This window comes from Populus nigra, chromosome 7 (assembly GCF_951802175.1).
Source record: "Populus nigra chromosome 7, ddPopNigr1.1, whole genome shotgun sequence".
Taxonomy (NCBI): Eukaryota; Viridiplantae; Streptophyta; class Magnoliopsida; order Malpighiales; family Salicaceae; genus Populus; species Populus nigra.
This window is the reverse complement of record NC_084858.1, coordinates 5,901,706-5,914,684: the sequence shown is the minus strand read 5'-3', so window position 1 is coordinate 5,914,684 and position 12,979 is coordinate 5,901,706. Positions and strand designations below refer to the sequence as shown.

Sequence of the window (12,979 nt, the reverse complement as noted above, 5' to 3'; positions counted from 1 at the left end):
GGTTTAGCAAGTTGTCGGACACAATATGCTTAGGTTCAGCCATGAGCTGAACCCAAGACATCGTGTGTAAACCTTTGGATAAAAATCTTATATTGAAGTAGTAAAAAAAATAAATTAAATTAAAGTGATGAATTAAAGTGGTAAATATGGTTAAAAAAATATTGGAGTCAATGTATAAATAAAAAACATAGTGGGGTCAATGTGAAAAAAAAATAGAGAGAATATGAGGGGTTAATATGGAAATTAAGAAAACATAAGGGACTAATATGTAAATAAAAAAAGTAAGTGAGTGTAAGATGCAAATAAAGAAGTTATAACTATAAATAGAGAAAAATTGTTTAGAAATCTCTTGAAATGGCCGGCTATAAAAGGAAAAAAAAAAGGAGGAAAAAATGATTTAGAAATCTTATAAAAATTACATTAAAAACACAAAAAAAAAGTTAGATTAGAGAATTAAAGGGAGTTAAGAGGAGATTTACAAAAGAAAAATTGAAGAACTCCAAGGGATTTAACCTTGATAGGGGCAGCAAAAAGGAAAGAAAAGTAGGGTGAAAGAAATTTGATTCATCTTGGGATTTCTTCATTAATTTCTTGTTTTTAGGGGTAATGAATTCTCTTTTGTTTTAACTTATTTTGTGTTTTTCTTAAATTATTAGACTATTTGGTAGAGGTTCATGGTTTATGAAGTTGAATATGAAATTATATTTTGATGATATTTGATACATGTGATGAATAAAAAAATAGGTTAGTATGGAGAATTTTTATTTTAATGAATGGATTTGATAAGGTTGATGAGTTTAATATTTATGTTAAATGATGATATATGAAGGTATTATATGTTCTTATTGCTGAAAATAATGGAAAATACACGGGGAAACAAGTAAAAACTTGTTAAATTTAGAAATAAAAAACTGGACAGTTTGTCTCTCGGTTTCTTCTTTAAGATTAGAACCCTCAGATGATGGAATTTAAGATAATTTCATTCATAAAAGTTGTATACATTGATGCTAAATTTAAAAAAAAAAAAACTAACCTTGCTTAAATCAAAATGAGAAAACGCTGGATATGAGATAAAAACCAAAGAATTGACTAAACTAAAATCAGCTTGACAATTTTTTTTACTACTGTAATTTGCAAGTTTAGGCATGTAGATGGAAAAACTGAGTCTAGTCATCTTTATCAAAGTTTTATACCTATGTTTTGCTTTCCAAATAAAGAAATCACCTATAAAATCAAGTTCTATAAATCCAATTATAACACAATATGAAACAATGTTCTGAGTCAATTACATTGAACCACTTGAAATTTATAAAATGTTAATTCTTGTTTGGAGTTGTTCTTGATTAAAAATGTTGAATTAGTGAAGGAATGAAAATGGAAAGTGTGTATATGCATGGACAAGGCTTGAAATTAATAAAATGTACCTATTGGTACAGGTAAGATCGAGGGCATCAAACAGCAGCAGGAGATAATTAGTAGAGCATAGATTTCAGGTAAGTGCTCGACACCTTAGATTATTTTGTAAAAGTCTTTTATAAATTTGTTATTCAGGTTGTTGTAAAATCCATGTCAGAATTTTTATTATACAAATTTATTATGTAAATATTGGTCAGACTAGTTTCCTTATGAAAAGACAAGTGTCATGTGAATGAGTTATTCATTGGACTAGTTTTTTGATGATAGAACCAATACCTTGTAAATGAGTTATTAGTTACACTAGTTTTTTAAAGATAGAACTGATGCTATAGGAATGGATAATTAGTAAAATCAGTTTCTTAGCTTAAAATTGATGCCTTGTTAAATGGATAATTATGAAAATTTGTTATCTAATTAATTGGAATTAAAACCCTAAATAATGAATTGTTTAAAAAAATTAATAAAATATTATATAAATTCTTAAATTATTTATTTAATCTTATGGTGCTTTTATAAATCAATATTTTTCCTCGTCATAGCATTTTCTAATTGATAAATTTTATGTTTAAAAATGAGAAATTTCCTTATTTTTCCTTTTGTAACTAGGAAATAAGTTTTAAAATATTTTTGATGTTACAAAGTTTATAATTTAGAAGAAATAGAATTGTATGGTGGTGTTAATATAGGTTACCTAAATTATACATGGCATAGAATATTAATTTTTCTTACACAGATTTTTTTAAAAATATAAAATATTTTTTTTTATATGGCCATACATATGCTTGCTTAAAGTGTGAATTACATTTCCAATAATATTTTTTTAAAATATTGTTTTATATTTTTATATTTTAATATTAAAAATAATTTTATAAAATAATAAAAAAATATTATTTTAATATATTTAAAAAACAACTAGTTTCGTAACCCAGCTTACCCATACATCGATGGATAAGACGGCTTCATACTCTAAGTCTCTAATAGGCGGGGGATCCGACTTCAAACAACATATCGTTTTTCCTTTCAGATAAAAAAAAAAAATTCACTAAAATTCTCGACGTCTTCCTCTCTTCTTTGTTTCTGTTAGGGTTAGCACACTCTCTCTCTGTATCTTGCTCCCCGATTGATCGAACTGAGCTTAGAAAATCTTAAAATTCCTAATCCTCTCACTTTCAGCAGGTACAAGATTCTATACTATTGTTTTCTCTCTCTTTCTTGAAATTAGCATGAACTGTTGCCTACTGGCTTCGATTTATTGGATCAGATTACAACTATAGCCGTCAATTCAATTAACCATGTCTCGTCGAAGAGACGAAGACGACGACCTTGAAGATGAAGAGTATGAGGAGCAGGAAGAGCAAGTAATGGATGAAGAAGAGGAGGAATATTATGAGGGTGAAGAAGAGGAAGATATAGGAGCGTCGATTAAGAAGAGACGGAGATCAGATTTCTTTGATGATATTGCGGAGGAGGAGGATGAGGAAGAGGAAGATGAGGATGATGAGGATGAGGATTATGGTGGTGGTGGTGGTGGTGGTGGTGGTGGAGGAGGAGGAGGTGGTGGTAGGAAGCAGAAGGGGAAGAAGCGGCGTGGCTCAGAGTTTTTTGATGATATTGCTCAAGTTGCCAGTGATGACGAGGAGGATGAAGATGATGGCGAGGACGGTATGTTTGTTTAAATTTTAAGCCCTTTTTTTTAGTAATGGTGGTGAATTCAATGCTCTTAATTGTGCTTTTGTAAATGCAGATTTTATAGTTGACGATCACGGAGCTGATTTACCTGATGAGGGTAGTGGTAGAAGGATGCATCGTAGGCCGTTACTGCCTGCAGAAGAGGATCAAGAAGATGTTGAAGCACTTGAGAGAAGTATTCAAGCAAGATATGCAAAGTCAATGCACTCAGAATATGATGAAGAGACTACGGAAGTGGAGCAACAAGCTCTTTTGCCATCTGTTCGGGATCCGAAATTATGGATGGTTAAGTGTGCGGTATGTTTATCATTCGTCAATGGGCGTGGTTTTCTTATTTGTGGTACTAGATGTATTCATGTACTTATTTAATTGTTCTTTAATATTCATCAGATTGGCCGTGAACGGGAGACGGCTGTTTGTTTAATGCAAAAATACATTGATAAAGGATCGGAGTTTCAAATTCGGTCTGCTATTGCTCTTGATCATCTTAAAAACTATATATATATTGAAGCAGACAAAGAAGCCCACGTGAGAGAGGTATCCTTCTGCTTTGGGGCTTTCCTGTGATTACCGACTCAACTTTTTGCGTTTTCATGCTTACAGCTGTGACGGATGGAATATGTGATCTATTGATTTGCTTCTGCTTCAGGCTTGTAAAGGCTTGCGCAATATTTTTGGGCAGAAAATCATGCTTGTTCCAATCAAAGAAATGACTGATGTTCTTTCAGTTGAAAGCAAAGTAATTGATCTTTCAAGGGACACCTGGGTCAGAATGAAGATTGGGAATTACAAAGGGGACCTTGCCAAAGTATGTTTTATAACTTCTGTTCCTATTCACCTTCTTGTTCTCAGTTTTTCCTTGCTGATTTTTCGTTCTCTTATTTTGAAGGTTGTAGATGTAGATAATGTCCGGCAGAGAGTTACAGTAAAGTTAATTCCAAGGATTGACTTGCAGGCTCTTGCAAACAAACTGGTAAGTTTTCACTTCCATTATTGCCCTTTGTTTGGTTGATAGTAGACATATTCGACTGAGAAAATTTTCTTGTTCAAGGTCATGTCTCATCAAATTGGTGACCTCATATAGATGCACAAGGCATTCCCTTTTTTATCATCAATATTACTTTGCCGATGCATGAGATGGTGTGAAACTTAATTATGTTAGTGCACTTTCATAATAGAATATGGATTTTGTTACCCCTTTTTCCCCAGGAAGGCAGAGAAGCGCCAAAAAAGAAGGCATTTGTACCTCCTCCACGTTTTATGAATGTTGAAGAAGCTAGGTAAATACCGATTGCTTCTTTTTCATTCAAATATCAATAGTACTGAATCTTTTTGTTTATTATATGATTATTTGTTGGCCCTGTAAATTTTCAGGGAATTACATATTCGTGTAGAACGCAGAAGAGATCCAATGACCGGTGATTATTTTGAAAATATTGGCGGGATGCTTTTTAAAGATGGTTTCTTGTATAAAACTGTATCAATGAAGTCAATTAGTGCTCAGAACATTAAGCCATCATTTGATGAGCTTGAGAAGTTTCGTACACCTGGAGAGAATGGAGATGGTGATATGGCCAGTTTGTCAACCTTGTTTGCAAACAGAAAGAAGGGCCATTTTATGAAGGGTGATGCAGTTATTGTTGTCAAGGGAGATCTGAAAAATCTAAAGGGATGGGTTGAGAAAGTTGATGAAGAAAATGTACATATTAGACCTGAAATGAAGGGTCTTCCGGTAAGAATTTGTTGGTAAATTGAAAATAATCATTTGTCTTTGTATGTTGTTAAGAATAGGTTGAATTTGCTTATTGTCTCATCCTTTCATTTATTGGTATTCAAACTATTTATTGGCAGAAAACACTTGCAGTAAATGAAAAGGAATTGTGCAAGTATTTTGAACCTGGCAATCACGTGAAGGTTGTCTCAGGCACACATGAAGGTGCAACTGGCATGGTTGTTAAGGTTGAGCAGCATGTGCTCATTATTCTGTCTGATACAACAAAGGAACATGTGAGTGATGCTTTTGCTGCATAAATTAATTCTCTGCTTTAGTTATTGCTTGACAAGGAAACTAATGTGTGGAGCCAATGTCGATATCTGTTGTCTTCAGATCCGTGTATTTGCTGATGATGTTGTGGAAAGTTCTGAGGTAACTACAGGAGCTACCAAAATTGGGGGCTATGAGCTTCACGATCTTGTGCTAATGGAGTAAGCCTATTTGCTTAAAAATGTTATCCTTTTGTCCTTATCATTTGAGGCCTTATTTGTTCTTTGGTGTTTATTGCAGTAATATGAGCTTTGGTTTAATTATTCGTGTAGAAAGTGAAGCCTTTCAGGTTAGTCATCACTGAACTGCCTACATTGCTAGGTTTACCTGTCACCTATTTTGGCTCAAGATCCATCCTTTTTCTCCAGGTTCTCAAGGGAGTTCCAGAGAGACCTGATGTTGCACTTGTTAGACTGAGAGAGATCAAATGCAAAATTGAGAAGAAAACCAATGTCCAAGATCGGTACAAGAACACTGTATCTGTGAAAGATGTTGTTAGGATCATTGATGGTCCTTGCAAAGTAAGATTCCCAGCCACTGCATGATCTATCTTGCTACCACATGTTCATTGGTTACAGCTTCCCTACTGTCTTGTTAGGGAAAACAAGGTCCTGTAGAACACATATATAGAGGAATTCTGTTCATTTATGATCGGCATCACCTTGAGCATGCTGGGTTTATTTGTGCTAAATCCCATTCCTGTGTGGTTGTCGGAGGATCACGTTCCAATGGAGATAGAAATGTAAGCATTTCTGTCTTATTTTAGGAATAAAATTTCTGTTTTAGATGAGTTTTTTGTGCATGCAGCTTTTAATTCTAATTATCCAGGCTTTTTTCAGGTGTGTTTGGTTTGAAGTGGATTGGTGTTCATAATTATCAAAAGTTGCTGATAATTGCTAACTGAATTGGAGCTTAAAAAGATGATTGATAGTCACTGTCACTTTTGTTATAGCAGATTTGTTTTTATATCTTTGTAATTAATTACTTAGAGAAGCTATTGCCAGATATATCATGTTGCTTAATTTTATTTTATTTTCGTTAAAATATTTTACAATCATTATTTGTTAGTAACCTATGGAGGTTAGCAGGACATGATTTTTAAAGTGAAAACTGACTATATCAATTTCAGATCAAATCAGCAGAAATAATTTAAACCAAATTGTCCCTTTTCTTACTCATTATTAAATTTTCAGGGTGATTCCTATTCAAGATTGAGCAGTTTTAAAACTCCTCCCCGAGTAACCCCGTCACCAAAGAGATTTTCTAGAGGAGGTCCTCCATTTGAGTGTAAGTTTTTTAAAGTGACAACTCTTTTCTTTAAATAAATGTTATCATAATTGGGCTTCCTTAATTGTTATTTACCCGAGAAAGGAAAGGATGTTTTTGTTACAATGGTGTCATATTTTTCTCAAGTCGAGTTCTAATATTAACTGCTAATTGAATTCTGCAGCTGGAGGAAGAAATAGAGGTGGACGGGGAGGGCATGATGCATTGGTTGGTACCACAATAAAGGTACGACAGGGTCCTTTCAAGGGTTACCGTGGGCGTGTTGTAGATATCAAAGGTCAACTTGTTAGAGTTGAACTGGAATCGCAAATGAAAGTTGTTACAGGCAAGTCTTCACCTATCTACATACAATGAAAAGCTAGCCCCTTGTATTCCTGTTTGTTTTATGGAAAATGAATGCTGTTTCAAGTGCAGTTGATCGGAGCCACATCTCAGATAATGTGGTTGTTTCAACTCCATACCGGTAAATACACACACTGAAAATTGTTTGAACTGGTTTTATGATTCTATCTTTCTGATTAACTATTTTTCACATGTTTTACCAGCGATACACCTCGATATGGTATGGGAAGTGAAACCCCAATGCATCCTTCTCGGACTCCATTGCGTCCATACATGACACCAATGAGAGATGCTGGAGGTTTGTTCTTTGTATGCGAGTCTATTTAGATTTTGGATGCTTTAATTGATTGCTACTCTGGTATATTCAGATTTGGATACTTTGATCAATCATCATTTTGGTATAGAAGTGATTGGTATATATACTCATGTATATCTCATGTTTGCAGCGACACCTATTCATGATGGCATGAGGACACCTATGCGTGATCGGGCCTGGAATCCTTATGCACCAATGAGTCCTCCGAGGTTTGACCATGAATTTTGTTAATACTAATGCTTTTCCTATTTAGATATCTATCCTGAATCCTCTCTGTTGAATATTTTGATTGATAGTATCACTTTTAAGAATTTCTGGTTTCATTTAGTTTTAGCCATCCCCTGTCACGGGCATATTTGCTTCCTTATTAGAACTGCTGATGATACCGTTTTGCTTAACTACAATCTGTCTAAAATATGACCTTCATTTGGTGGACACAACTTCATAGGAAATAAAATGGAGAAAGAGAAACTGGTAAGATGGCAGTTGCAGCAGAAACAGTGAATGGGTTGGATTTGAAGATTCAGCAGTTTTTCCTCTTTTGCACATGCCTAGAGGAATGTGTAGTACTTGTATCAATAGTCATGTACTAATATAGAAAGTTATCTTGGTTCCTTTATCCTTAATGAATTGGTCTTAATAGTGTTGTTTCACCTAAATAGTCAAAATAACGATTCAAGGACAAACTAGAAATAAGAGGCACAATTTAACACTGCATCTCTAAAAGTTACTTACCCGTTTGCAATAATATAGAAAGTTATCTTGGTTCCTTAATCCTTAATGAATTGGTCTTAATAGTGTTGTTTCACCTAAATAGTCAAAATAACGATTCAAGGACAAACTAGAAATAAGAGGCACAATTTAACACCGCATCTCTAAAAGTTACTTACCCGTTTGCAATAATTTCTTTGCATCTTTAATAGTTACTTCCCTGTCTATGCGGCCTATTATCTCACCAGATTGATCATGAATTATAACCATATCCCTTAAAATTATTTCTATGTCATTCATCTGTCCCATTTTGCTTTTAAGAATTAGACAATTATTTTCCTTTTGTTGTCTTTAAATTAACACTCTTGCTTTAGTTATTAGCAAGTTATTTTCTTTTGCTTAATTTAAAACTGTTGGAGGCCTACTACATTGTTTTACATAGTTTTATTCCAATTTGTGATTTTTCTGTCATGATGGATAACTTTAGCATGATGAAATTAAGCAGATTTTAATAGTGCTTAAGGATCAATATTTATCTTGCTTTGTGGTTTGGTCTAATCTCTCCTTTTTTTCCTCGGCCCAGCAATCTGTTCTTTTCAATTTTTCATAACCAACATTGCCAAATTAGAACATATCTTTCGCATTGCATAATCCTGTTTTCTGGTATACCTGATACTAAAATGAAAAGTGTCCTGCATTTCCTGTATTTTGACACTGACATAAGTTTAATGAAAGTATCATCTGACAAATATAATGAACTTTTGACTATGTCACTTTTATACATTGTAACTGATAAATGGTCATTGGAATTGTATCCAAAAAAATGCAGGGATAATTGGGAAGATGGGAATCCTGGGTCTTGGGGAACCAGTCCGCAGTATCAGGTGAAGAACTTGGTATACTTTGACCCTATAAATAGTACAAGTTATTCTATGTTATAATAAAGAAATTGTTCTTTTTCCAGCCAGGAAGCCCTCCCTCTGGAACATATGAAGCTCCAACTCCTGGTTCAGGCTGGGCTAGCACTCCTGGTGGTAATTATAGTGAAGCTGGAACACCAAGAGATAGCAGTTCTGCCTATGGTAGTTTCTTTTTCAGTTTCACATGATACTTTCAGCGTTTATTTGATTCTGTAGCTAACTTTGTGCACCTCTTATAGCCAATGCTCCAAGCCCATACCTGCCATCAACTCCTGGCGGCCAGCCTATGACACCTGGCTCAGCATCCTACCTCCCTGGCACTCCTGGAGGGCAACTAATGACACCTGGAACTAATGGTCTTGATATGATGTCCCCTGTTATAGGTTTGTTCTGCACTTTCTTATTTTGCCATTAGTCATACTTAATGTGTTGGACCTGCCGATGTTTACTAGTTTATATAAAATAGAATATATCTAGTATGTCCCTTTTCATGGTTCAGTTTTTGGTTTGTATGTGTCATGTGATTAAGTGAATCCAGTTTTCACATTGAATCAAGTATTTGTATGGTGAGGCTGGGAGCGGCTCTGCCATTTATTAAAAGAAGAAAATTAATTCTGTTTTCAATTCCAGAAAATGAATTGGTGCTTCATGAATTTTCTTTTCTGTTCCTTCTGTTTTTCAGTGGTTTGGTTTAGAAGTTAGAATTTAATCTTCATGGTGAAGCCTCGCTGAATGGGCAGAACATTTAAATAGATAAGATACATGGATTTTGATCAGCTTTCTACAAAATCTTTGTGCTGTCATGCCTATTGTGATGTTTACAATATCTAGGGTATTAAAAACTCATGAACATTCTTTTAGCAATTATGGAAGTTGAAATTCATTCGTTACAGGTGGAGATGGTGAAGGACCATGGTTCATACCTGACATATTGGTGAATGTACACAGGACCACAGACGAACCGACTGTTGGTGTCATCAGGGAGGTGCTTCAGGTATGTCTTTCCAAAGCAATTTGGGAAAGTTTTCATCTGCATCTCTCTGCTGATAACTATTAACTAGATGTTTGAAATCCACAGCAAGTTCCTTAATTATATTTTTTATGAAGTTGCACCAGTTTATATGGAAGGAATACAAAGTAGAATTGTCATTAGTAAGAGGGAACAGAGTAGAATTTTTGTCTGAATTGATTCATGCAGCTGCTATACTAATGCTGGTGTTTATGGGACCAGGATGGCTCTTGTAAAATAGCCCTTGGGGCAAATGGCAACGGCGAGACAATAACTGCTCTTCCTAGTGAAATTGAGATAGTAGTGCCTAGGAAATCAGACAAGATCAAGATCTTGGGTGGTGCGCATCGTGGTGTTACTGGCAAGTTAATCGGTGTAGATGGCACTGATGGAATTGTAAAGTTGGAGGACACTCTTGATGTTAAGATATTAGACATGGTCATTCTAGCTAAACTTGCACAAATGTGATTTTTGTCATAATACGCATAAATTAAAATTCAATGACCACCCCCCGAGCTTCAACTCCTGATAACCTTTTGTTATTGGGGTGCAGTGTTCTTTTCAAAAATATTTCACTTTAAAATGTATTAAAATATTTTTTTTATTCTTGATATTAGTATATCATAATTATTTGAAAGTTTTTAAAAAATGATATTTTTTAAGCCAAACATACTTTTCAAATATATTTAAATGCAGAAACAAAAATTGCCTTTGTTTGTATTAGGGTTTTAAATTTTCATACTACAAGCAAAAGCTATCAAGCAGGCTAAATATGAGTTGTGCATTTATGTAAAAAAGGAAATTTAAGGTTGGAAACAATATATCATTAAGCATTCTTCATTCTTCACCAATTCCGCGGCACTCTAATTTGTGAGTTGCAACAATTGTGACGCCTTCAGACTACAACAGGTGACCAAAATACCATTTAGCATTATTTTTTTATTATTTTGATATATTGATGTTAAAAGTAAAAATAATATTATTATTTTACAATTCATTTTTAAATAAAAAATATTTTAAAAAATAATTTCTACCGTCAAATCTTCTGCCAAGAAGGCCAGGCACCTTTTCAACCCTTTTTGTCTTTCAAGATCGTAATTTTAGAACAGGTCTTCAGTTAGAGTGGAAGTGCACTCCCCCTTGTCTCTGCAGTCTTGTGAGATGCACGCATCTTAAACATAGTTTGTTACTTTTAGCTTATAAAGTGAGGAATTAATTATCTCTTTTTTTTTGGGGGGGGTTTCAACGCGGGAAAACAAGTGTATGCTGCAGATAAAAAGGTAGTTTCTATTACGGTAAGCCGTAGTATCCTTAAGGTTGTTTCATCCAGGGAGCCCAACAGATTTCGGCCCACTAAACTATGTGTTTATTTTAATATTTAATATGCTTCAGTTTGATGCATTAACGTTCCAAACTAGGAGGAGCTATCATACAAACAGGCTAACTAGTTAACAGAGAGAAATTCTGGAAGGACAAGAGGTGTGATGAGCAAACCTCCTCCTTGTAATTCTTTCATTATCATCATCATAATATTCATTCTGATATAGCATCAGGTTAAATACAGCACCCTTTTCTGAAAGATAGAGACCTTAGCTAAATCAAAACGCAGCGTAGAGTAAGGGAAGTAATTAATTGAAACGGTGTGCATTGGAGGATCAATGAAACGTAGCGTTTCTGTTTTTTTTTTTTAATTAAAATAGGTATTCGAGTTAGTTTGTATATTTCTTGACTAATTCTTAACCCTAAAATTAATGACTATTTAAATTTGTAGTGACTCTGAGAGAACTCGAACTCATAACCATTAAAAAATAAATCATAGTTAATTCTTTTTCTCTTCTCAGCTGATTTGAGCCGTGACAAGAAACCGTGGAAAAGAAGAGAAAAATGAAAAAGAATTTGGAACTGCCCCACCAAAATCCAACAGGAACATAGCAGCTTGGGATACTGGACATGAGAGAATGGAATTATGGAGACTGGGCACTAGGAGATAAGACTTTGAAGACGAGACATCAGGTTTTTGGTTAAGTCGATAGAATTTATTTTTTTATCCCTGCAACTCATTGCCCTGAGTCCAAATTATATTTGAAATATGTTTTGATGACATTTTTTTCTTTTTCAAAACCATTTAAGGATATTTAATGGTCATTTTTTTTCAAAAAAAAAATTATAGTTTAAAGTTTTAATTATAGATACTTGCTGATAATCTTTTCCATAATGATTTTTCAAAAAAAAAATCAATTGGGAGATTAATTAATAAGCACAATTATTCATTGGCCGTATTTTTATGCACAGAACTTGTATTCATATCAACAATGATTATATTTTTTTTGTCATTTGATAGCAAAGAGTGTCCTCAAGCAAGTTTGTGCGTCAATTACAGAGAAGTTCTGTGACCTCTACGTAGATGTAATGCATTCAAAATAGTTTAATAAATTTTCAAAATCCAGAGAAAATCAAGAACGAGAGCAAACTTGCTATTAGTTATGTTTGGTATTGTGGTAGTTGTTGTAGTTGTGATTTGAAAAAAAATTATTATATAAAAAGTACTTTTAGTTGAAGTTGATTTGGAAAAATATATATTTGGTTAAAACTGTAGTTGAAATTAAGGTTAAATAAAAAGTAGTTTAATGTGTTTGGTTAAAAGAATACTTTTCAAAATGAGGTTATAAAATAATTAATATATATATTAATGGTTTTTAATTTAAATATTGTAGATTTAACTACTGCTATTATATTATGAAATAAATAATATTGATATCAAATATTTTTTATTATTCGATCAACTTCTTCAAATATTACGTCATCAAACAATCTTCTTCTGATGTTTTGCATAAAAAACAATAAAAAAAATTAAATTTTTTTAACTAGGTCAAACCTGGTTTAATACATTTAGTTTTGAACCGGATCCAGTCCGGCCGGAACAATAAAGAAAAAAGCCAAGCATTTTCCCCTTGTGTTAACACCCCTCCCCTCCTCTCCACCAAGATATTATATGCCTCTCTTTATCTCCTCTCTTCTGGTAACCATACCTCACGCATATTCAACTTTTATTTACCGTGATTTTTATGGATATGGCAGAGTGAGTAATGTTGATTTTCCACACGGCGACCATTTTACATTTCTCTGTACGTTGATGATGATGACACCAAGCATTCAAAATTCGTAAGTGGCTGGAGGAAACTCGACTGTGGCACTCGTATATCTATTTTTTTTAATTACCAGTACAGAACAAAAACACAGCAAGA

The 12,979-nt window shown here is 33.8% G+C and overlaps 1 protein-coding gene across 1 annotated transcript; it reads left to right on the top strand.

The window, feature by feature from the left end:
- Positions 1 to 2,361: 2,361 nt before the first annotated feature.
- LOC133699372 (putative transcription elongation factor SPT5 homolog 1) lies at positions 2,362 to 10,338 on the top strand. Its single transcript, XM_062122606.1, has 23 exons — positions 2,362 to 2,592; positions 2,678 to 3,078; positions 3,161 to 3,402; positions 3,496 to 3,642; positions 3,755 to 3,913; positions 3,995 to 4,078; positions 4,315 to 4,385; positions 4,480 to 4,837; positions 4,957 to 5,112; positions 5,213 to 5,310; positions 5,390 to 5,438; positions 5,518 to 5,670; positions 5,748 to 5,891; positions 6,343 to 6,436; positions 6,600 to 6,761; positions 6,851 to 6,899; positions 6,982 to 7,076; positions 7,225 to 7,303; positions 8,635 to 8,689; positions 8,770 to 8,887; positions 8,965 to 9,108; positions 9,619 to 9,719; positions 9,957 to 10,338. Exons 2-23 carry the CDS (start codon positions 2,709 to 2,711, stop codon positions 10,200 to 10,202), a joined length of 3,174 nt encoding a protein of 1,057 aa, XP_061978590.1. The 5' UTR covers positions 2,362 to 2,592; positions 2,678 to 2,708; the 3' UTR covers positions 10,203 to 10,338.
- Positions 10,339 to 12,979: the final 2,641 nt, after the last annotated feature.